The following is a 25741-nucleotide window of genomic DNA, read 5'->3' as shown; positions in this document are numbered from 1 at the left end:
TTCTACTTGAAGAAATTGCTCCTTAGTAGCCAGGACCACAGGTTTACACCACTGTGCCTGTCTAGAGCCAATGGCTTTTAAATAAATTATGAAATTAATTGAAAATACTAGAGTGATTACTATGCCTACTATTATTTAAATGAACATAATAAATATGGTGTAACAATATTTTGAACTAAATTGAACTGATTTTCAGGAAAGGATTGATTAGTAGTGGAGAAAATGAATACTATGCTACTATTATTTACATGAACATAATAAATATGGTGTAACAATGTATTTTGAACTAAATTGAACTGATTTTCAGGAAAGGATTGATTAGTAGTGGAGAAAGTGAAATAGTTTTTATGGTATTAATTTCTTATGTTAAGTGTCTTAAAAGGATGTTATAGCTGGTGCTGGTGGCTTATGCTTCTAATCCTGGCTACTTGGGAGGCTGAGATGGGAAGAATCATGGTTGGAGGGCTGCCTGGGCAGATAGTTCGTGAGACCTTATTGCCAAAAAACCAGAGCAAAATGGGCTGGAGGCGTGGCTGAAGCAGTAGAGCGCCTGCTTTGCAAGTGCAAAGCCCTAAAATCGAATCCCAATCCCTCACCCCAAAAAGGTCCTATCAGTCAAAAAAAAATTTTTTTTTAACATAGATGACTATTGTGGGAACAACGGGTGGGATGCCTCAGTCTTTCTAGGCTGCTGCCTTCCTTTCTGCTGTCAGCACATTGCTCAGCTCTGCCCGCTTCCTCTTCGCACAGGTGTGTGTCCTGCCTGTTTCTTGATGAACTTGAGGGCCCACTTGTGCGCTGCTTATTTGGAGCAAAGCTGCACACCTCACGGTTCATGTCCCCGAATTTGGTTTGCCTTGTGAGGCGCCCATGGCCTTGCTTGCTCACGTCCTTGGTCACTTTGTGGCCATTGTTGTGACCCACAACCATGGGATAGTGCACAGCCATGGCGAGCCCAGTCCCGGATGGGAGTGGATGCCAACTGCCCAAGTTATTTTGGAAAAATAATTACATAAACAGTGCAACTAAGCTGGTATAGTGATTCACGTCTATAATCCCAGCACTCAGGAGGCTGAGACAGGAAGAGCTCAAATTCAAGGCCATCTAGGCTACATAGCAAGGCCCTGTCCCAAAACAAAACAAAGAATGCAGCTGATTTCTTGTTTACTTGGGCAGAGATTTTATATCCCACTTTTTTTTTTGCCAGCTAAAGAATAAAATATCCCTATAGAATATTCATTTAAAAATTATGTATTTTGTGTTGTACAGAAATGTCATAGCAAGGCCCAGGTACAGAAATTTGTTAATAGAGAAAATATTGTGCTATATAGTATTTCCTAACCAAACTGATGCATACAACATTTTTTAGGTATGCATTTTTGTGGTTTCAGTTCGTGGGATATATTATTTTTCATTTTGGCCAAAAGAGAAATGGAGAAAGACCCTTGGTTATAATAACCCTTACAGCTTCAGCATAGGTTTTAACATTTTTATGTCTGATACAAATTCTTTTTCAGAAGGTAAAATAATGGCAAAGGACAGCTAATGGCCCAGGATACCTAGTTTAACTTTCATTTCTCTTCTATTAATTTAGACAAATTTTATTTTTCATTGTTTAAAAACTGATTTCTTAGCTTTTTGGTATCTGATACATTCCCAACTTGGGCCACTACCTAGATCTAATATAATACAATATTGAATTCTTGAATTTTATTACAAAGTTACTTAAATAAATACAAATGAAAAGCTGAGTATAGCTTCCTTAAGCTTACAATGCTTGTATAAATTATAAAAAACTAGGTTAGAAATTAAATGGCAACAAACTGCAAAACCAAGAAAGAGCAAATTAACAATTTAAATGTGATAGATATCAGTGATCTCCTAAAACTATCACATTTGCTGCCATATAAGATATAAGGGGTACTGGTGGGGGTGGCTCAAGTGGTAGAGTGCCTGCCTGCCAAGCACAAGGCCCTGAGTTCAATCCCCAGCTCTGCAAAAAAACAAAACAAAGCAAAACAAAAAGATAAAAGGATATTTGTATACATAGTACATTGTAGTTTATGGAAAAAATTTTGGGGAAAAATACGTTTGATAAAACATTTTATTCAAGTGAATACAGTTTATTATGTGAGACAAAAGTACTGATACGAAATAATACAACTGACTAGAAATATGTCACATAACTAAAAAGGAATAAAATGTTATCAATGAGTATTGATACACAGGTGATAACAAAACCAGGAAGTTACTAGAACTAAAGTCCCATATCATGTAATGTAAAGATAAAATTAATATAGTCTTAACAGTTGATTTCAGTAAAGTTTTGAAGTCTATGAAGTAAATGCAATAGAAAAAAATTCAAATGAATTTCTTTTATAAGTAGCTCTGGTACATATGAATATGCAAATGTTCAGTAAAAGATGATCAAAGCATTTAAAATTAAAATGTGAAGGAATTTCAGCTTGATAATTGTGCATATAGCAAAAAAAAAAAAAAGTATTTTACAATACAAATGCAGAGAGAGCAGCCAAAAAGCCATTTCAGCTCTAATAAAAACTATGTCAATGACAATCATGGTTAAATAGCAACTAAATGTACATAATTATCTTTCTCAAAATCTAGAAATACTAATAAAGCCAGGTAAATGATAATCAGAAAGCCTTATCACCACTCAAATCTTGGATGATTCTCTTTATTACTGACATTCATTGGATTAGAAACTAAATCATTGGCTCCAAAATTCTTTACCAAATTCCGTTACCATGTTCCAAACATTAAAGTATTCCTTTAATCTTCAACTTAATGCCTTCTTTCCTTTTGGCCTTGTACTGGAGTTTTGAAGCAAATACCCCTGCTCAGTGAATCCCAATAGATTAGGGTTGGCCCCCGGTAGCAGTGAAGGACAAGAGAGATTTAATCAATGTGGCCACGTCAGGAAGAATAGAGAGGTTCCTTGACCTGAAGTCTGTTGCAAGGGGCTATCAGGAACTCTGAGCTTTAATAGAAAGGGGAGACAGAGGGGGCTGGGTATACGTATCTGACAGAGCAGATAGTCTTGGTAGGCCACTGGTCTGGTCATCTCAGTTCTGGTTCTGCAAGGCGTTCTGGAGCTGTTGCCTTTGTCATCACTTGAGGGGAACAATCTGGTCCCCTTGAGGTGATTACTCCTGCTGTAGGGTGCGGCCTCATTATCGTAAGTCATTGCCCTAATGTGCCTGTGTGTTGGGGAGTGATCTGTCCTGTGAGGCTTGCTGTTGCCAGGAGGTATTTTCAGTCCTTTACCATAAAGACTTTTATGACCAGTCCTGTCACTCCTGAGGTCCAAGGTGACTGCAGGAAAGAGAGACTGTGGAGAACAGAATTAAAGAGGCAAAAACAGAACCAGCGAAGGTCACAACTGAGATAGGCCAATGACCAGTGCCCTCCTTCAGGCTGAGAGTTATAGGAATAATTAATTTGCATCTCAAATGCTGGAGGATTCATTTAAACTCTTCCTCTAGATCAGTTGTGTAGCCTGAAGCATGTTATGGTAGTTAACTGATGTGAAATTTTGCTTTGATAGATTTTCCACCACACTTTGCAATTAACAGTAGATTATTTCTTTGTGCTCATTGTTGAGTAGTTGCTTACCTAAGACCTAGACCCTAACCCTGTACATTGACCTCTGATCTGTAAGAGGGGCACAGTGAGTACAGGGAATTTTTATATACTTTTAAAGTGAAAATACACTTTGTCAGCTGGCATAATTATGGTACATTTCCTTTTGTTATTGTGGGCCTGCACTGCCATATAAATTCTTTTGTTTGGCATGCATATGTTACAATTCTCTCATTTTTTTCTGTCTTCATTTGAACAGCATATTACATCTTTTAGCTTCACTTGACTCAAAGAGTTTTCTCATTAGCCTAAAACAATGCATTTATCAGTACTAACTGGATCATAAGTGGAAGACAGCCAAGAAATTGCACACTGGCACCTGCTTGTACTATGGGTAATTCAGATGAGCCCAACACTAAGAAGTCCCCTTAGGGGAGGGGCTTGAGACCCCTCTATGACACTGCTGCAGAAAGGCTTTTCCTATTCAGAGGAAGTAGAAGGGAGTAACAGCCCACATGGAATGCTTTTCTTAAGGTATACTAAACTTTTCTGAGCCTTTTTCCACAGAGAAGTCTCATACCTACATCAAGTGAGAACACATAATAACTGCATATTTCCACATTTTAGGATGCTTGCTTGCTTTTTACACTTTTATAAATAGAAAAGGAAACTTGCTCCTCAGAAACCCAAAAGAGGCGAGAATTGTTACTGAAATGATAATGTGCCAGTATTTTAATATTGGCACATTGGTTGTAGGGTAGACTCAGTTCTTGCAGAAGTAGAATAAGAAACAGCTGCATATTTTTGACATTTGATAGAAAACAGAAGTGTGAAACCCTTTAGTTCAACTGCTCTTCGGTTGCATATTTGTTTAAAAGTTACTGTTTTTAGGAAATGCTTCCAGTTCATGTTGGAATATAACTTATATTTTGAATTTTCAGTAAACTAAGAAATATATAGTGCTTTTGAACCATGAAAACACATTCTGCTTCAGCAGTAAAAAATTGTAATTACAATAGCCTCAAAAAAAATCAAATACCTAGGTGTAAACCTAACAAAAGATGTGAAAGACCTCTACAAGGAAAACTATACACTTCTGAAGAAAGAGATTGAGGAAGACTATAGAAAGTGGAGAGATCTCCCATGCTCATGGATTGGTAGAATCAACATAGTAAAAATGTCAATACTCCCCAAAGTAATCTACATGTTTAATGCAATTCCCATCAAAATTCCAATGACATTCATCAAAGAGATTGAAAAATCTGTTAAATTTATATGGAAACACAAGAGGCCACGAATAGCCAAGGCAATACTCAGTCAAAAGAACAATGCAGGAGGTATCACAATACCTGACTTCAAACTATATTACAAAGCAATAACAATAAAAACAGCATGGTACTGGCACAAAAACAGACATGAAGACCAGTGGAACAGAATAGAGGATCCAGATATGAAGCCACACAACTATGAGCAACTTATCTTTGACAAAGGAGCTAAAAATATACGATGGAGAAATAGCAGCCTCTTCAACAAAAACTGCTGGGAAAACTGGTTAGCAGTCTGCAAAAAACTGAAACTAGATCCATGTATATCACCCTATACCAAGATTAACTCAAAATGGATCAAGGATCTTAATATCAGACCCCAAACTCTTAAGTTGATACAAGAAAGAATAGGAAATACTCTGGAGTTAGTAGGTATAGGTAAGAACTTTCTCAATGAAACCCCAGCAGCACAGCAACTAAGAGATAGCATAGATAAATGGGACCTCATAAAACTAAAAAGCTTCTGTTCATCAAAAGAAATGGTCTCTAAACTGAAGAGAACACCCACAGAGTGGGAGAAAATATTTGCCAATTATACATCAGACAAAGGACTGATAACCAGAATATACAGGGAACTTAAAAAACTAAATTCTCCCAAAACTAATGAACCAATAAAGAAATGGGCACGTGAACTAAACAGAACTTTCTCAAAAGAAGAAATTCAAATGGCCAGAAAACACATGAAAAAATTCTCACCATCTCTAGCAATAAAGGAAATGCAAATTAAAACCACACTAAGATTCCACCTCACCCCTGTTAGAATAGCCATCATCAGCAACACCACCAACAACAGGTGTTGGCGAGGATGCGGGGAAAAAGGAACCCTCTTACACTGTTGGTGGGAATGTAAACTAGTACAACCACTCTGGAAAAAAATTTGGAGGCTACTTAAAAAGCTGGACATCGATCTACCATTTGATCCAGCAATACCACTCTTGGGGATATACCCAAAAGACTGTTACTCCAGAGGCACCTGCACATCCATGTTTATTGCGGCACTATTCACAATAGCCAAGTTATGGAAACAGCCAAGATGCCCCAGCACAGACGAGTGGATTAAGAAAATGTGGTATCTATACACAATGGAATTCTATGCAGCCATGAAGAAGAACGAAATGTTATCATTCGCTGGTAAATGGATGGAACTGGAGAACATCATTCTGAGTGAGGTTAGCCTGGCCCAAAAGACCAAAAATCGTATGTTCTCCCTCATATGTGGACATTAGATCAAGGGCAAACACAACAAGGGGATTGGACTATGAGCACATGATAAAAGCGAGAGCACACAAGGGAGGGGTGAGGATAGGTAAGACACCTAAAAAACTAGCTAGCATTTGTTGCCCTTAATGCAGAGAAACTAAAGCAGATACCTTAAAGCAACTGAGGCCAATAGGAAAAGGGGACCAGGAACTAGAGAAAAGGTTAGATCAAAAAGAATTAATCTAGAAGGTAACACCCACGCACAGGAAATCAATGTGAGTCAATGCCCTGTATAGCTATCCTTATCTCAACCAGCAAAACCCCTTGTTCCTTCCTATTATTGCTTATACTCTCTCTACAACAAAATTAGAGATAAGGGCAAAATAGTTTCTGCTGGGTATTGAGGGGGTGGAGCGGGAGGGGGTGGAGTGGGTGGTAAGGGAGGGGGTGGGGGCAGGGGGGAGAAATGAACCAAGCCTTGTATGCACATATGAATAATAAAAGAAAAATGAAAAAAAAAAACACATTCTGCTTCAGCAGTAAAAATTGTAATTTAACATTTAATAGACAATTTGGAAAATAAAATCATGCCTTTGTAAACAGTGCACATTTTTAATAATAAAGATTGTTGATTGCCCTTCTTGCTAGTAGGAGGGAATAGAATATAGAACTGTTGTTTATGAAGGCCAATTCATGAACTCTTCAACAATTAGGTCTTTATTTTTTGCTTCAATTTATTGCAGTTTGGTTTTGATTTGAACTGTTTAAGCCCACTGTTTATTCCATCATACAGAATCAAATCATGTTACTAACTTGTTCACTTCAGCAGCAAGCTAATTTGATTATTTTACCATTATATAGAGCATTATGGATTTCCGGCCACTTTTTAAAGTGTAAATGGTTTTCAAAAGATTGTTTCTCATGTGTAAGGTTTTTGGTTTTGTTTTTAGGTTATAATTATAAATGGAATACAAAATGTACAAGACTGTTAGGTGGCTCACATCTGTAATCCTAACCTCTTGGAAGGCAGAGCTCAGAAGGATGGCAGTTCAAGGCCAGCCCAGCAAAATAGTTCATGAGACCCCACCCCCATCTCAAAAATAACCAGAGCAAAATGGACTGGAGGTGTGGCTCAAGTGGTAGAGTGCCTGCTTTGCAAGCTCAAAGCCCTGAGCCCAGCACCAGCACCTCCCCCCCAAAATTAGGCAGATGGCAAGGAAAATGAACAGAAGAGAAAGAAACATTTAAGGCTACAATAAGGGGTGGTTGGGCCTGCTGGCGCCATGTTGGATAACATATACTAGGTCATGTAACTTTGGGGAACATTTCTGAATTTGACTGGAATGAAAATGGAATCTGAAGCATCACATGAGCTAGGCATGTACGGTGGCGCACATCTGTAAATTCCTGCGCTCCGGGAAGGCAAGGCAGAGGCAGGCAGATGAGCCATCCTGGGCAACACAGCAAGAACTTGTAACACCCCCCTCCCCCCAAAAAGATTAAATTAAGCCTCGCGGCCAAAACAGTATTTCATTCTTGATGTCTACATAAAGAGAACTTTCATGTTAAACAACAATAAAAAACCGTTTTATATGAAAATGGTCCAATTAAAGTTATGCAGTAAAGATTGCAATCATGATTTTAAAAATTTGTTTTAACAGTGCCAAAAATGGAAAAAGTTCGCGATCCCCCTCTTCACACACACACGTACACACACACACACACTCCTAAAACAGCTCAAATATTTCTCCTATTTGCAAGCTGGATGACACACAAAAAATATGAAGTATTCAGAGCACTGAAAGCAAGATTCACCCCTGGGGTTCTCATTTCTGGGGTATTCTGGCTGGACTGTCATCCATGTTAGGAACGGAGTATGCAGCAGGAGCCTATACTTCACGTTTTCAGTAACCACATGTCATCAGGAGCCTCGGCCGCGCACTCGGCAGCGGTTCTCATCCTCCCAGCGCACACACAGGTCAAGGTCTGCAGGCGCCGCCCACCCCGGACGCGCCGCGGTCCAGGTACAGGTGGGGGCGTGACGTCACGGCCGCGCCTGGAGGCGGCCCCGCGAGCTCCCGACGAGCGCCGGGAACGGCCGGAAGCCGTGCGGCCGGAGGCCCCGCCCCGCCCCGCGCGAGCCCGTCGCTGCGCCTCTCGGGCCGCAGTCGACCGCGCCGCCCCGCCCCGCCCGTCATCTCTCCTCACCTCAGGAGGGCCCCACCCCTCTGCCGGCTCTGTAACTCGGGGGGCGCGGCGCGGGAGGCGCTGCAGTGAGTGAGTGCCTCTTCCCAGCAGCGGGGGCTGGCCAGCCACGGGGCGGGGAGGCGGAGGATGGAAGTGGGCTTATCGGCCATTACCCTCTTGTCTCGCCAGCAGCCCCGTGGCGGCGACGACGATGGACAGGGAGCCGGCGGGCCGTGCAGAAGGAGAAGCAGTGGCAGCGGCGGGAGCCGCGGCCGCCGTGGCGTTCGGGGACGCGGCGCGGCAGGTAGGTGGTGCGTGGAGGTAGCCGTCTTGTCGCCCAGTCCGCCAGTCCGACTGCCTGGCCGGCCTGCCTGGCCGCCCGACCGCGGGACAGGGGTTTCGGGGTTCCTTCTCGCGGTGCTCCTGTCTGTGCCTAAAGAAACTAGGTTGGGGGAAGGAACGGACGCCCGCACCCATCGCGGCGGCCCTCACTCCCCCCTCCTCCCCGCCACGGCCCCTCGGCGGCGGCCTCGGGTTTCCGGGATGATAGTCCAGCCGCGGTGGCCGGCGAGAAAAACAGGCGTGGCCCCTTAAAGGCTGTCCTTACAGAAGCGACAGCCCTGTGACAGCGGCGGCAACCACTTCTCAGTGTCTCGTGCCAGCGCCTGCCCAGTGCTTGCTTAATGGCACACATATGCCCAGCGTTTCCAGGCTCTATTTGCTCAGTCCTGTGACAACCACTTGAGGTGGGTGGTGACCCCAGTTCACCAGCCAGGGGACCCAGGCTCAGCGCAGCACAGCCCTGACGCGGGTACCGCTGCCCCACGCCGCTGCGCAGCCTTCCGCAGCTGTGGGAGCCGCGGCCTGAGTTGGAATTGTACGTTTCCCGTCACAACCTGGAGAGGTGACGCTCATTTTAGTACTATAGCTTGTTTGACCCATTGTACCAAACCTTTTCAACATATAGCGACTATGAAAGTTATTAAGGAAGCATTTTAGATTCTCTTTTGGCACTAAGTGTGAAACCCTGAGTGTATTTTACATTCTCAGCACAGTTTAGTTGTGGCTAGTGGTTACTGTATTTGGGCAGCGCGGATTTAAGAGTTAGGTACGCTTTGGAGATTTGTTTTGGGTTTGGTAGTCTAAATTAGTAGTTAACCTTGGCCTTTGTCCAGGTAAGATGAATGAAGAAATTGCTTTAATTGAAACCTGATCAGATGTGTAGAAATTTGGCTGTTAAAAACGTCCAGTTGTTGCTGGGTGCTGGTGGCTCATGCCTGTAATCCTGTCTGCTGGGGAGGCAGAGATCAGGAGGATTGCAGTTGGAGGCCAGTCTGAGCAAATAGTTCCTGAGACCCTATATCAAAAATACCCAACACAAAAAAAGCTGGCAGTGTGACTCAAGTGGTAGAGCCTTGGCCTTGCAGGTGGTGAGGCCTAGTGCCACCACGAAAAAAGAACTTTCAGTTGTTAATGTGTAGTAATCGTCTCACCATCTGTGAGAAAGAAGCTTTTTCAGTGTGTGTGTATTTAATTTTTTTTTTTTTCGTGGCACTGGGGATTTAATTTAAGGCCTGGTGCAAGCCTCTACCATTTGAGGCCCTCACCCCCCCACCCCCCTCAGTACTTTTTGCTTTTCCTTTTTTCAGATAGAGTCTCCTGCTTTTGTCCAGGAGGTGATCCTCCTGTGTTTGTTTCCCTGTTAGCTGGGATTGCAGGCATGGCTGTCATACCCAGCTTAGTAGCTTCATTTTTGAAACTAAGTACCTGAATGTTAGCAAGACATTTCCCCACAGACTACCGTTCATAAAGAACGGTGTCAGACTGTGAGTGTAGCTTTTATGGTCTAAGATGTAATTTGCGTTACCAAAATCTTTTCCATGTACGTGGAATTTCTTATTTTTCCTCCTGTTTAAGGATGAAGAGAGTGACATGCAAAGAGTTTTGGGGACAACACAGATTTTTATTTTCAGTTGAGACCTGTTGTTGATGGTATACTTAAACTAAACCTTTAAGGCCAAAGTGCTTGATGTACTTTTCCACTTAATTTTTCTTTTTGTTACTAGAATTGTTTTCATCACTACTTCAACTTTGAATCTCTAATAACAGAAAATACCAGTCCTGATGGGCCTGTTAATATTTCAAGAGGGGCTCATTATTTTGGTTTAGTAATATTATGTTGTTTTCATATTCCTGGTTAGAAATAATAATAATATTTAATACTGTAGAGCAAAAGGAGTACCCCAACTGCCCTGTTCTTACAATCTTATCCCCAAAAGTAACTATTATTTTTTATGAACATATCATCTCTTCTTTCTTATTAAACACAAATGAACTCAACCTATATAGACTCTAAATTTACCCCCTTTTGCTTTCTTATTTACATTCCTGAAGTAGAAACACCTTTGGGAACCCTAGATCTGTGTCCAGGGGTTTGCAGGGTAAGGGGGAAAAAAAGTGGCCAGTGAGGTGGGGATCTGGGTGAGGGAAAGGTTGCCACCATTTTATGCTCCTTCCCAAGTTTATCAGAAGTGGTAAACCCTAAGTGCCAGGGAGGGAAGAAGTTAGAGATAGGAGATTGGATCTGTGTTTATAATTAAGCCTAAATTAAGCAGACCATTCAGTACCTGTTGTGACATTCTATCTGACGCCCCTCTGAATAAACTTTTTACCAGAATCTCAGCTTTAGTATTATCAATGGAATTGAAATTTCAGCACCACTCATCAACTTATTTAGCACCTCTGTTACTGAACAAAGGTGTTACTGTAACACCGTATGTAGGGGAACTGTTGGCTAAAGAATATAACAGTGCCTTACCCACATGTTGCTAGCAGCATAATTGGGGAAGTTGACACACAGTAAATCCAAATGTAGTACATGCTTTAAAGAAGTCCTAAGTGCTGTGATAGTATATAAAAAGAAAATTGCCATTAAAAACAGATCTTCAGCAGGGCGCATGTGGCTCACGTCTATTATCCTAGCTACTTGGGACGCTGAGATTGGGAGAATCACAGTTCATGGCCAGCCCAGGGATATAGTTCAAGAGATCTCATTTTCAGAAAATAATCAGAGCAGAAATGAACTAGAGATGTAGCTCAAGCAGTTAAGTGCCTGCTTTGCATGCACAAAGCCCTAAGTTCATTCCAGTTCCACCAAAAACAAAAAATAGATTCTGAGAATCGTGATAAGCAGATTTACAGTCCAGTTAACCATAAAATGTAGTTAAATGTTAATGGACATTACTCTTCATAATTTCCTGGTGTTATGAAATTGTTTTTTCAGATAGTTGTAATTTTTAAAAACTGGAATTTGTATAATTTATAGTAAAATTGTTCTTATTTACATATTCATTGTTGGTAAAAATGAAATGTTTGGAAAATTCGAAGAGTAATTTTTATTTATAATTGTTTGAAATCTGGTACCAAATTATTTTCTGGTTGGTCTTACTTGATAATACCTTTCATCACTGCTTTTATGCCCCAAATACAGGTTGGAATCGCATGTCATAGATTGTCCTTCTTAGAGTTTCTACTTGCCAGTCTAATTCCTTAAGACCAGGGGTTCATATACTGTAGGCTGTGAGCCAGATCCAGCTAACTGTACATTTTACATAAAATTTTATTGGAACACGTTCACACCCATGTAAGTGGATTTTCATCTACGGCTGCTTTCACAGGGTTCACTTGTGATAGAGATTATCTTGTCTGCAAAGCCTAGGAGATTTACTTTCTAAAGTTTGCTAATCCTTGCTTAAAATGATAAATCTACAATTTAAAATTTACTATATTAAAAGTTAATGTTAAACTTTTCAAAGAAAATCCTTAAATAAAACCTTTTGAAAAAAAATCTTATGAAATTGTGATTAGAACAAATCAAATGTCATTTACAATTTTTATGTATAGAGAATGTTATTCAAAATTCTGTTTATACTTATTAACTTGGATATTGGGATGAAAAATGGAAATCATATTTCAGCCTTTCCCTTTTGTAGAATTTAAGAAATCTTTGGGAAGAATGTAATCAAGAGTCAAAGTTAATAGGAATTTTGTATTAGTCTTTAAGATCCATTTAGGATTAATACTTCCTTAGGAGTGAAATTTGGATGTAATTAAAATTTCATAAACTATAAGTAGTCTTTAAATTTATTTGTTGCCATATATATATATATATATATATATTTTTTTTTTTCAATGCTAGGGTTTGAACTCAGGGCCTCACACTTGCTAGATAGGTGCTCTACCACTTAAGCCACACCTCCAGCTATTGCCGCATATGTATTGACTTGGAAGTTTAGGAATAGAACATTGATGGTCTGCTTTTCAGATTAAGTTTACACATGGGTTTTATTTCTTTCACAGTGTTTAAAACAATTTTCCCTTAATTTAAATGTCTTTAGTTAGAGATGCATTCTCCACAGGATCCACAAGTCTCTGTAAAGATTTATTTGTTTTTGGTATCTGCTTGGCCTAAAAGGCATTTGAATTTAGGACTCCTTTTGAGTAGTTAAAGGAGAGATTCCAAGTTAAGCTGAACTGCTTTTCTTATGCTCATACATAGGTAAACTCAAATCCAAAGTCTTAGAAGGGTTCCCTAATATAGGCTGCTATTTTATATGTGTGTGTATGTCTGTGTGTATGTATAGATAATTTTCCTTTAGTGTTTTATACTCATAATTTCCACAACTACCATTCTTTAAAATGGTTGTGTTTACATCTGTACAGCATTGGGATTGCTAGGACTTTAAGTGTGGTGTTTGATTTATTAGCTGTTGATCTAAACAAAATATTAATTAAGCTCCATTTTAAACCTCAGTCAATATGCAGCTATTTTTTTTTATTAACTCTACATATGTACTGTTGATGCTCTGTGGATGTGATTTTTTTAATTGCTTAAGGATTTGTTTGTTTCTTTAGTGTGGAAAATAAAACAGTCAACATTTTATGTGTGTATAGTGAAAGAAAATCTCACTCAAAACTCTCATTCTTTTAATTTATTATTGATATAGATGAGTAATGAAAGAGGCTTTGAAACTGTAGAACTGGGAGTCATAGGAAAAAAGAAGAAAGTCCCAAGGAGAGTTATCCACTTTGTTAGTGGTGAGACAATGGAAGAATACAGCACAGATGAAGATGAAGTTGATGGCCTAGAGAAGAAAGATGTTTTGCCTACTGTTGATCCGGTAGGTTTAATACTCATGATCCTTTTGTCAGTGAGTTTTGTTTTGATTAACTTGTCCCTTAAACATCGAATGAAGGGAGTCTTTTGAGGTTTAAATCAACTGTATTCTGATTATAACATTCTACATTATGATTTTGATAGAAAATACTATTTTTACACAACATGGATTGGAAATATTTCCAACATTTCAGTAGCTTAAATCAGTTTGTTTTTCAGTATCAGAGTTCTTTGTTAGTGTGGATAGATTTATGTAAGATTAATCTTAACTAACTTGAGTGCTTGAATCTCAGTGCATTTGAATTAAGGACCATATTGCCTTGATAGTTTCTACCCAGAACTTAGGAGTTGTCTGTTCTTTTTTATATGGCTTCAAAGTTTGATTAGAATATAGGAGTGTACAGTTTTTAACTTTGTGTGCCTCACCAGTCAAACTTATGAATTTCTAAATTATAGGGTTGGTGGCATGGCCCAAGTGGTAGAGCATCTGCCTAGCAAGTGCAAGGTCCTGAGTTCAATTCCCCACTACCTCAAAAAAAAAATCTAAATTATACAAGATGGGATTATAAATTTGTAAGACATTAAAAAAAAAGTGTTGCCTTTCCAGGTAGTCATATTGAGTTCAATTGATCCTATATATACAGGTACTTTTAACAGGTATTGTTTGAGGTTCTAGTCATGTAACAGTGGACTTTATAAATTTGTGTTATGTTAGTGAGAAAACAATAAACAAAAAAGTAGATACAATAATTATAAGGCTCTGAAAAGAGCTATGAATAAAATAAAGCCTAGTAACAGAATAGAGAATTATCATATTTTATTTTTCATCAGATTTGGCTATAAATAAATTTTGGCCATTAAGGGTTGGAGGCATGGCTCAAGAGATACTGTGCCTGCCTAACAAGCATGAATTCCTGAGTTCAAACCCCAGTACTGCCAAAAAAAGAAAAAAAAGAATCACATACCTTTTAGTTATCACCTGCTATCTTCTATTCTCCCTCCTGCCCTGCCCCCAACTCCTTGGCAACTACTAATCTTTCTGTCTATAGATTTCCCTATAGCGGACATTTTTTATGAATGGTCTCATATGGTCTTTTGTGACCGACTGTCTTCCTTTACTTAGCATATTATTTCAAAGCTCATTCATTTAATATGTGTTAATGAGTCATTCCTGTTTATATAATATTCTTTTGTGTGGATATACCACATTTTATTCATCCATTTGTCAGTTGATGGAAATCTGGGTTGTTTTTACCTTTTAGCTGATATGAGTAATGCTGCTATGAATATTAATGTGCAGGTTTTTGTGTGGGTGTTTACATTTTTTTTTGACTATACAGCTAGGAGTAGAATTACTGGGTCACTTGGTAACTCTTTAAAGAGTTGGTTCCTCTTTAAACATTGAGGAACTGACAGGTTGTTTTCCAAAGTGACTGCACCATTTTACATTCCTTTCATCATTGTGTTGTAAGGGTTCTGCTTTCTCTACATCTTCACTTAAGACTTACTGTCTTTTTGATTCTAGCCATCCTAGTGATATGAAGTGGTATCTTATAAAACTTGCATTTCCCTGATAGTCGTTGATATTGAACATTGTTTCATGTGCTTATTGGCCATTTTTCTATCTCCCTTGGAGATTTATCTATTCAGATTTTATTTGCCCATTTTTAAATTGGGTTACTTGTATTTTCATTGAGTTGTAAGAGTTCTTTATGTATTCTGGTCACATAGATGATTTGCCAGTATTTTCTCTCATTCTGTGGATTATCTTTCCAATTTCTTGATTTTTGAAGTAAAAAAGGTCTTAAATTTGATGAGTACCATGGTCTATTTTTCATTTTGTTGGTTGTTTCATGTCGTATTTAAGACTCCTTTGCCAAATCTGGGGCCACAGAGATTTATCTTTTGCATTTTCTTTTAATAGTTTTAGTCTCTTACACTTAGGTCTTTGGTCCACTTTGAGTTAATTTTTGTGTATGGTGTGAGGTAAGGGTCCATCATCATTCTTTTGCATGTGATTTTCCAGTTGACCTAGCACTATTTTTTTGAAAAGACTATTTTTTTCCCCCTTCATTGGATAGTCTTGGCACCCTTGTTAAATCATTTCACCATAGAACATGATTTTTATTTCTGGACCTTCACTTCTCCACTGTTCTATTAGTCCTTGGGCAGATACCATCCTGTCTTGATCATCATTGCTTTATACTGTTTCAAAATTGGAAAATGAGGGCTTTTCCTTTGCTCTTTTTCAAGACTGTTTCAGCTAATATTGATCCCTTGTAATTCCACATGAATTTTAGAATCAGCTTGTCAGTTTTTGAAAATGTATCAGGTGAGGATTGTGTTGAATCTGTAGATCTATTTGGGGAATGTTATTACTAACACTAATAGTAATGGTACTAATATTTACCTTTCCTCCCTCCCCTCGCCTTGCCTTCTCCCTCCCCTCGCCTTGCCTTCTCCCTCCCTGGGCCTCATACATGCAAAGCATATGCACTACCACTGAGAAACACTTTCATTCCCTGTACGTTTCCATGTGTAAATTTTCTTTTCTTTTCTTTTGTGGTACTAGAGTTTGAAACTCAGGGCCTTCACCTCGAGCCAGCCCTATTTTTGTGAAGAGTTTTTCGAGATAGGGTCTTGTGGAACTGTTTGCCTGGGCTGGCTTAGAATTGTGATCCTCCTGATCTCTGCCTCCTGAGTAGCTAGAATTATAGGCATGAGCCACCAGTGCCCAGCTCTATGTGTAAATTTTATACTTATTTGTTTCTGAGTGCTTTATTCTTTTTGATGCCATTGTAAATGAAACACTTTTTTTAGATTCTTGTTCAGTTTGTTTATTGCTAGTATGAAGAGAAACAATTGCCTTTCGTACATTGATATTCTACCTTATAATCTTGCTGACTTTGCTTATTCTAAGAAGTTTTTTAGTGATATGAGATCGTGATGTGTAAACAGAGATAGTTTTGATTTGCTTTTCCAATCTGAATACCTTTTATTTCATTTTCTTGCCCAATTGCCCTAGCTAGAACCTCCATTACAGTGTGGAACGGAAGTGTCCAGAGTAGACATCCCTGACTTGTTTCTGTTCTCACTCCCTCTTCCTCCCCGTCACCCCCCATTCAATGCTGGAACTTGAACCCCAGGCCTCATATGTGTTAAGTATACCTGGTACTACTGAGCTGCTGTTTAATTGAGTTTAGCCAATGCAAGCCATGAGCAGGAAATTAGTGGGCAGGAAAAAAATGAAGTGCTGTTATTTATTCTTCACTGTCCAGAATTTGAATTCCTTCCTTGTTATATGCCAGGCATAACTGCATTCTCTACTAAGGCCACACCTGCTGGGAAGACTTCTCCATCTGAGTACTTTCTCTCTAGGTTCCCATTAATTGCTCTTTTTGTCCTTTAGACATGGGCACTATCTTAGTCCATTTTGTGCTGCCAATTACAGAAAAACATAGACTGAATAATTTATAAGGAATAGAAATTTGTTGTTGGCTTTTAGTTGTGAAGGGTGAGAAGTCCTAGATTAGGAGGAAGGGAGGGAATGTGTGTGTGTGTGGGAGAGAGATAGAGAGAGAGAGAGAGAGACTCTTGCCCTTTTATAACAAACCCATTACCATAATATTAGTTCACGAAGGCAAAATCTTACAGCCTAAGCACCTCTCATTAGGCCCACCTCCTAACAATTGCATTGGGGATTAAGTTTTAGAATATGCTTTTGGGGGACATATTCAAACCACAGTAGGTGTAATAGGGTTTATTTTCAGCCATGTGGTACTTTTGAAAAGATACCTTATATTTGTGAAATAGACCTAATTTTTAAAAAAAAATCCTGATATTTAAAATAAAGGTCAGCCAAGTCTGATTGACATATGCCCATAATCCAAGCTACTCTGGAGACACAGGCAAGAGGACAAGCCCAACCCAGGAAAAGGTATTGCCAAGAACTTGTCTCAAAAACAAAATGGCTAGAGACAAAGTTTAGTGTAAAGTGCTTGCCTAGCATGTGCAAGCCTAGGTTCAGTCTCCATTACAATAAAAAAATAAAAAGCAAAATAAAAAAAGTAAAAATTTAAGTGTAATACTCTTAGCTGAATGCCAGTGGCTCATGCCTGTATTCCTAGCTACTTGGGAGGCTGAGATTGGAAAGATCAGAGTTTCAGGCCAGCCTGGGCAAAAAAGTTTTCAAGACCTCATCTCTAAAGAAAAAGCTGGGTATGCTGCATGCACCTGTCATCCTAGTAGTGGTGGGAAGCATAAAGTAGGAAGATCATGGTCTAGGTAGTATAGGCAAAAAGAGAGATCCTATCTCCAAAATAACCAGAGCAAAAAGGGATGAATGTGTGGCTCAAGTGGTAGAGTGCCTGCCTAGTAAGTGTGAAGTCCTGCATCAAACTCCAGTACTGCCAGGGGAGAAAAATAATACTCTTGACATGTAATACTAAAAGAGAATAAGAAATGGAGACCTAGTTTTTTTTATAATCTTAATAGTGATTCAGTTGCATTATTGCACTTTAGAAAAGCTTTAAGAGTAGGCATATTTCTTCTAGCTTCCTCATCCATAGATTTAGTTTGATTTCAATTCCTCAAATATGTGTGTATCGCTCTATAGTTTTTGTTGTTGTTGTTAACATTATCTATGTAAGTGGACTGATGCCTTTTCTGATACACAGTAGCCCCTCCTTATCTGTGGGAGCATCCTAGGGGATGTTGAAACCACAGATAGTATTGACTCCTATATATAGTATTTTTTCATATACATAAATACAGTAAAGTTTAATTTATAAATTAGGCACAGGAAAAGATTAACAATAGTAAAATGGAACAATTTTAGCAATATACTGAAAGCCTTGTCCCAGTTTTGCTATTCCGGGGATGTTGGTGATGGGGTTACAAGGTAGACTCTTGAGCCACCTGTCATTTTGATTTGATAAGGTCGGTGGCTGAACAAAGAACCCTATAAATTCATTCTATATAGTTGTTTTTTCTATGGAGCAAGTTTTTGGTAGTCCTACCTTGTATGTTAGTAGTTTTCTCTAGAAGTAACCCCAGAATTGTTCTACTAAGGAATACATGTATGCTTTCCTCCAAAGCATGCCTTGGCCTTTTCTAAGTACTTTTATGCCCCTATCATTTATTATGTGCTATAATTGGTTCCATTCCTTTTATTTCTGTCACTGTCCCATTTGCTGTTAACCATAATACCAGAGCCTCTTAACAGAGCCCTTAAAGTAACCCTTGTTCTACATAAGAGATTCATCTTGCTGTGAATCTAGAAAATATAGCAGATTTGATCCAGGGAGTCCATAATATATAGTATTTTCCTGGATGATCTATTTGTTTGCTAAAGCTAGCTTACTGCTGTGTCTCCTCAGATACATCATTATAGAAATTGGACACCTGTTTTTCATAGCAAGATGTACTGAGTGTTTATAGATAATCTTCTGTTTGATTTTTTTTTTTTTTTGTGGTCCTAGGGTTTGAACTCAGCCTGTGCTTGTGAGGGAGGCATGGTACCACTTGAGCCATGTTCCCAGCCATTGTGTTTACCTTTTCAGTGTCCTTATAATCATTAATATATCTTAGCTAAAAAGATTATGGGCAAGTTTATCTCTCTTCCTTGAAAACAATATTAAAGCAATTATTAATATACTTGATTACCAGCTCTATACTATTTTCTTTTGATAAACAAAAATATTGATATAGTGAAGCATGCTTGTATTGTCAATTTTATCCATAGAGGCAAATTGTCATCTATTTGGCATGCTTCATACAATTACTGTCTAGAATTATAGAACCAAGATTAACTGTAGAAGAAGATTAACTATGGAGGTGTGTGATGTAGATTGCATTCTGCCACTGATCCTGGCCTACCAAATACACACTGAGCTTGGGTTGTATACTCTAGTCCTCATTTTCTTTTCTTTTTTTCCAGTATTGGAGATTGAATTCAGGGCCTCATCACTTGAGCCATTCCCAAGCCCTCTAGTCCCTTTTTATTCTTTCCTTGTTTCCTCACCATTAAAAGCTATTTGATATGCCTTATCTTAATTTCCTGAACCTTAATTTTTCTGCTGTAGTATAAATATGTCTGACAATAGACTTTTATTGACTGCACACCCTCTGGTGTTGTGCTTATTAACAATGAAGACCAAAAAAAAAAAAAGACAGGAGAAAGGCTCCAGATTATCAGTTTGTAAGTAATCTAGACTGTGAGTTAACAACTCCATTTCAGTGGCTGCATCTTTTTTTTTTTTTTTTTTTTTTTTTGGTTTTTTTGGTTTTTTTTTTGTTTTTTTAGAGGTCAAAAGAAATATTTTCATATATTTTTCATTGATTCAATTCTGTAGTATTAGGTTCTTCTATGGGCTTAAGGTGATGGTAATTATATGGGTAAATATAAAATAGCTGTGGAATTCTGTCTATGAAGATTTAGATTTTTATTGGATTACATCTGTAGAATATTCTGTATGCCTACCAAATATTTGACTATTTTATTCTGGCCTAAGTATATAAGATGAGTTTAGGCATTAATGTTGCTAACCTGACATCTTGTTGCAGACAAAACTTACCTGGGGCCCCTACTTATGGTTTTACATGCTTCGGGCTGCCACATCAACCCTCTCAGGTATCGTTCTTCTGTTTGAATATTGTATAACTGCTGCAATAAGCTCCAAGAACAGAAGCTTTGCCAAATAGGATGTTTCCAAACTGAAGGAGAAACCATGGGGAGTTTACCACTTTGACCTCAGCAGCATGGAAGATACTAATCTAGCTTATAAAGACATTATTCAGCTTCATTATGTTTTTTAAAAAGCTGAAAAATGGCACCATTAATGTAGGCAGGATTTTCATGTTCTTGAACCCTGCTAGCAACTATTAAACTATTTTATCATTCAGTTTCCTACTGGTATAGTTTTCATTCTGCCTCATTGCTTATTCTAAAGCTTATAGGTTATTGTTCATCTACATTTTTATTTCATTAATATTTCTTAACTTGAGATATAGCTAAGTCATATTTGAAGAAAATAAATTAATAAGTTAATGAATTAATCTTGCTAATTTAAATACAGGTTTCAGCACCATAAAACTCCCAATTTTAACTCCTTCATAGCTTCTATCACTTTCTGCTTTTTATTAGGATAAACTGTGAATAGTAATTGATTCACCAAACAGTCACTGAGCACTCGCTATTTGCTAGACTGTTTTGTATAAGGGAAGAGCATAAGCTTTAGATTCAGACGTTGATTTGAATGTTACATCTGCTTTGTTAACATGAGTTAGCCTAATCTTTCAGTGCCTGCCAAAGCCAACCTTCTCCTTCAGCCCAGTGATATCCCAACCTTTAATAGTATATGTTTTTCTTAAATGTAGTATACCATGTAGTATACCTGGTGAGAAATGTTATAATAGAAATGTAACCAGGTGTTGTAGTACATGTCTGTAATTCTAGCACTGTGGGGGCTGAGGCAGGAGGATCCCAGACCTGTCTCAAAATGACCAAAAAAGAAAAGGTATTAATGTTAACAGACTGTTGTTGGGTGCCCAGGATGAGTTACTAATGCTTCTTAGAGAAATCAGGAAAGTGATTAGGTTTTTATAATCTGCAGAATAAGAATAGTAACTTTTGTATTCCTATTATCTTACATAAAGTGCTCAAGAAATATGTATGGAATTGTATGTCTTTTAACTTTTGTATCTTTAGTTTGTGACTTTCTTGGAGAGAAGATTGCATCTGTTTTGGGTGTCAGCACCCCAAAATACCAATATGCCATTGATGAGTATTACCGGATGAAGAAGGAGGTATGTCTCTTTATATTTTCTTGATTCAGTTTGGTTTGCTGTGGACTTGATGAGTTGCATAATGAGCATATGCATCCTCTATCTGTCTCAAAAGGTTGCTCCTTTTTTTAAAATTTTTGGCAGTTCTGGGGATCAAATGCAGGACCTTGCATAAGGTAGGCAAGTGCCCTACCACTGAAGATAGATCCTTTTGCTTATCATACTAATACACATTTTAGAATTCTTTAAAAACAGAATTTCTCTAAGACTCATGTATACAATTAGGTTTCATTCTGCTAGTGCTATGTGAGGTGCCTCCTATACATTAATCTTCACACATCTTTTTAGATTCTTATCCTAATTTTAAGATGAAGAAACAAGACCCAGATTCTATTTAGGGACATAGACTAGATGCAGAAGTAGAATAGGTATGATACAGAGAAAATTTAAAAGTTCTAGGAATATGTGTGTGCCTATTGTCAAGGCACAAAGATGTGAGGGTCATTCTGTCCCCAGAAGTAGTGAGGTCTTATGGTGGAGATGAAAGGAGTTTAGACTTTAAGAAAGCTTCAGTGCTTAAGAGCATAAGCTCAAGAACCAAAGGGACTGGGGCCAGTATGGTGGTTCATATGTGTAATACCAGTTACCTGGGAGGTGAAGAGGGGGAGGAGGATTGCAGTTCCAAGACCATGTGCATCCTTCCTAAAGCTACATGCACAGTTGAAGAGAATGACCTTCTGCCTTCTTCAATCAAGGGTATACAAGGGGAGCTGCACTCCCCTGCTAGGAGCCTCCAAACAAGGTCTCAAGACCAGCCTGGGCAAAAATTAGGGAGACTTCATCTCAACAAGCTGGGCGTGGCAGTGTGTCCCTCTGATCCCAGCCACTGTGGTCCAAGGCCAGCCCTGGGCAAAAATGTTAGGCCCTATCCAAGAAATAACTAGAGTAAAAAGGGCTAGGGGTATGGCTCAAATGGTAGAGTGCCTGCCTAGCAAGTGTGAGGGCCGAGTTCAAATCCTAGTACCACTAACAAAACAAAACCCAATGGACCTGAATTCAAAATCTGGCTTTGCTACTTCTTTATAGCTTTGGGCAAGATACTTAACCTCTACCAGCCTCAATTTCTTCATCTTTATGATAATTGCCAGGGGTTGCTTAAGAGTTAATATGTAAAATGCTTAGAACAGCACCTAGTGTGTATTGATGAGCACAAAATAAATATCAGATTACTCTCTTCAAGTGAATTAAGGGCAGCAGTTCAGGAAAAACTAGAACATAGATATGTTGTGTGTTTGGGTAAATGGCAAGTATAGCACCTTGTCATTGAGAGGTATAGCTGCAGATGAGTCTGGAAAGGTCACCTTACTTTAAACTTGTGTGGTTTCTAACATATTTTATGAACAAGTGACTATTTTTTAAACTACAAGTTTTTTATAGAGCCTAATTAATCACATTTGGACTATTGTAATATCCTCCTAACTGGTCTGTTCTTATTCTTAAGCAGACTCTAGATTAGGGTTACTCACTCCATACTGACTACTCTTGTAACAGGGACCAATACAAATGCCACCTCCTCCATGAACTTAGTAGTTCTAGAACTAGAAATTACTTTATAAATCTGTCTTACTGCTATTTTCACGTTTTAACTGTTCCTACTAGATTGTAAACTTCAGGGTAAGGGCTGCTTTATCTATATGGTAGGTGCTTGTGGGAAAACCAACCATGTTATACTATTTAAATGAACCAACCTATTGAACTAAATAGGGTGACACTTTATAATTGAAGTATAATTATATCTCTACTATAGGTTTTTTATTTAGATTAGGCTTAATCTAAAAAAAAATACAGTCCCTGTTAAAGTTAATTCAGGTTTTATCTAAGCTAAATCATGCTGGACTGTATTTCAAAATAACTTGTGGGATGGCAGAGTGGCTCAAGTGAAGAGTGCCTGCCTAGCAAGCATGAGGCTTGAGTTCAAACCTCAGTACCACCAAAAAAAACAAAACACAACTTGCTTTCTTTGATATGTTCTGTAACAGTTCTACAATAGTTATTATTTTATTTTGGGAACAGGGAAGGGATGGTATCCTTTATTTTTTTGGTGGTGGTGCTACTGCTGGGGATCAAACCCAAGGCCTTGTGCATGTTAGGCAAGCACTTTGACACTGACCTACATCCCCAGCCCAGAACACTTCTTAATTGAACACGATGCCAAAGTTTTGGCTTAAAAAAAAAAAGATACAAAAAGCTGCCAGTTAGGAGAAATACTGTTCCTTTAGGACATTATTATCTCAATTATTGATACTTCCCATTTTTAGGAAGAAGAAGAAGAAGAAGAAAACAGGATGTCTGAAGAAGCAGAAAGACAGTATCAACAAAATAAGCTGCACACTGAGTCCATTGTTCAGACAGATCAACCAGAAACAGGGGTATCCAGTTCATTTGTGAATATTAATTTTGAAATGGAGGAAGACTGTGAAGCAATTAAGGAAAGCAAACAAAACCCAGTCTCTGTCCCACCATAGAATGAAATGACTATCAAAACATCAAACCCTAAGGTTTTTTATACCAGGAACATTTCATATTCTCTATTCAGTGTGACTTAAAACAATTATTTATATTTTAAATTATTATCTGGAAAGGGAAAATGTTTCCTCATTCTTAGGCTCTGTGTAGGAAAAATCAGACCTGAACTTTGGATATTTATACTGTATTTTTACTGTGTCAAATTAGTGGGTTTCTTTTTTCCCCTCTTTGCACTGCTGGGGCTCAAACCCAGCCTCTGTGGATGGTAAGCAAGCTCTCTGACTGAGCTATATTGTCAGCCCAGTGCTTTGGTTTTAAAATGATCTTTTTAAAAAGTTGGTATTGTAGAGCCCTAGTCAGTTAAGAAGAGTTAAATTATCAAGCTAGTCTATTTGTTCCCCAAAAATCTAAGTTGATGAAAGCTAATTGGATTTGATAATCCTATAGACTCAAATGAAAATGAGGAATTTTCCCCCTACATTTTCTCATGTTATCCTTTGCATTTAGTATATCTATTAATTTCACACTAAGAATGGTGTGCTGATTGAATAATAAAAAAGGAGCAAGATGGAAGCACTTTGAATTTTCGTTCATTGAGAAGCACTATTTTATGGAAAACCCTGACATTAAGATGGGATTTCATTTTTAAAGACATTTAATTTTGTATTCTTTTCACTAGTTGTTCAAATTAAGTAAGTAGTTGAATGCATTTATTAATGTATTTATAATCAAATGGTAAAAATCTAATGATTATCTACATGGTATACTGGTATGTCACTCATTCAGCCCTTCATGTGTCCTAGTGGCAAAGTAGTTGTGGGATAGGGAATTGAGGGACATAGGTAGAGTTAACCCATCAGGAGCTGTTAAATATTATACAGGGTACAATAGTAACAATAAAATTACTTATCATTCACAGTAGCAACAGTAAAATGGACAGTTTATTTGAATCATGTCTGCTATTTCTCCATCTACTAGGTTATTCACAAATTTTACAAGGCTATATGAAGTTTATTTTGAAGATATTCCTAAATGTGTATACAGAACCTTGTGAAATTGCTGTATGACTTTGACTTATAACTAAACATGGATAAAGAAAAGTGTGTGGAGTATTTTAGAAATGCTGATCTTAAAAAGTCTTTTCTCAAACTTAAGAGCTTTTAGAAATTAATGGTTAACACTCTGAACAGCATTAAGGTTTCAAGCTTAAATTTGGGTAAAATACAGCTTAAGAGAAACTCAAAGCACGTGTATAGTGGGATTATGGAAATCTGTTATCAATGAACATAAATTAAGTTCAAATTTTATTCTTTAGTTGTATGGATTCATGGTATGGTGGTTCAGAATATGTGATGATAATCTTTTTATTCATGGGTATAAACTATATAGCTCAATGCTTAAAGGATTAATCTTTAGATTATATAATTAATGTCACTATAAATTAGTTTACTAACAGCTCTAAAACATGCTAGCCTGACCTCTTCCTTCCATTTTGTTTTAACTTAGAGATAGTACCTAAACTCAGATATTTATTTGGTTGTTAGGTAAAGACAGGTGTGTGTCTAGGAGTGATCTTCTGAATTTTCTCTTCCTAAGGGCATTAGTATCTAAAAGAGTTTACAAACTTTTCTTACTATAACAGAAGGGAGATAAGTGATGTTTCTTGAATTTTACTTTCACTACTTGTCCTATTGTGGCCAGTTAATAATGCTTATAGTGCCTTAAATTTTTATATTTTGTTTATTCAAACTATGAAATTTCCCATAAATGCATTAAACGGTTTGTCTTATTTTAAGCCTCTTTCACTTTTTCCTACTTTTTAATCCTTTGAAGAGTTACTTTCCCTGGATTGCAGTTCCTAACATTCTACTTCTAATCTTCTCATAAAAACTATGCAGAAGCTGGGCCTAGTGGTACATGCCATAATCTTAGCACTCAGGAG

At 38.1% G+C, this 25741-nt stretch overlaps 1 protein-coding gene and 1 pseudogene across 3 annotated transcripts in view; one reads left to right on the top strand and one right to left on the bottom strand.

Annotated features, from left to right (window-relative positions):
- Positions 1-25594, top strand: part of LOC109697233 (signal recognition particle subunit SRP54) — a 64508-nt gene extending 38914 nt beyond the window's left edge. Inside the window, exons 1-6 of one of the 3 annotated variants that reach the window (XM_020180788.2) lie at positions 8250-8402; positions 8502-8616; positions 13319-13492; positions 20053-20119; positions 21197-21294; positions 23592-25594. In XM_020180788.2, the coding sequence (XP_020036377.1) occupies positions 8524-8616; positions 13319-13492; positions 20053-20119; positions 21197-21294; positions 23592-23798 (639 nt within the window). In that variant the 5' untranslated portion in view covers positions 8250-8402; positions 8502-8523 and the 3' untranslated portion in view covers positions 23799-25594. Of the gene's footprint in view, positions 1-8249; positions 8403-8501; positions 8617-13318; positions 13493-20052; positions 20120-21196; positions 21295-23591 lie in introns of those variants that run through there. The other 2 variants (XM_020180796.2, XM_074068156.1) reach the window with 2 other exon arrangements.
- LOC109697304 (large ribosomal subunit protein eL36-like) lies at positions 675-4973 on the bottom strand (annotated as a pseudogene).
- Positions 25595-25741: the final 147 nt, after the last annotated feature.

This window comes from Castor canadensis, chromosome 3, assembly GCF_047511655.1.
Source record: "Castor canadensis chromosome 3, mCasCan1.hap1v2, whole genome shotgun sequence".
In the NCBI taxonomy this organism is placed as follows: Eukaryota; Metazoa; Chordata; class Mammalia; order Rodentia; family Castoridae; genus Castor; species Castor canadensis.
This window is presented reverse-complemented; position numbering and strand designations above follow the sequence as displayed.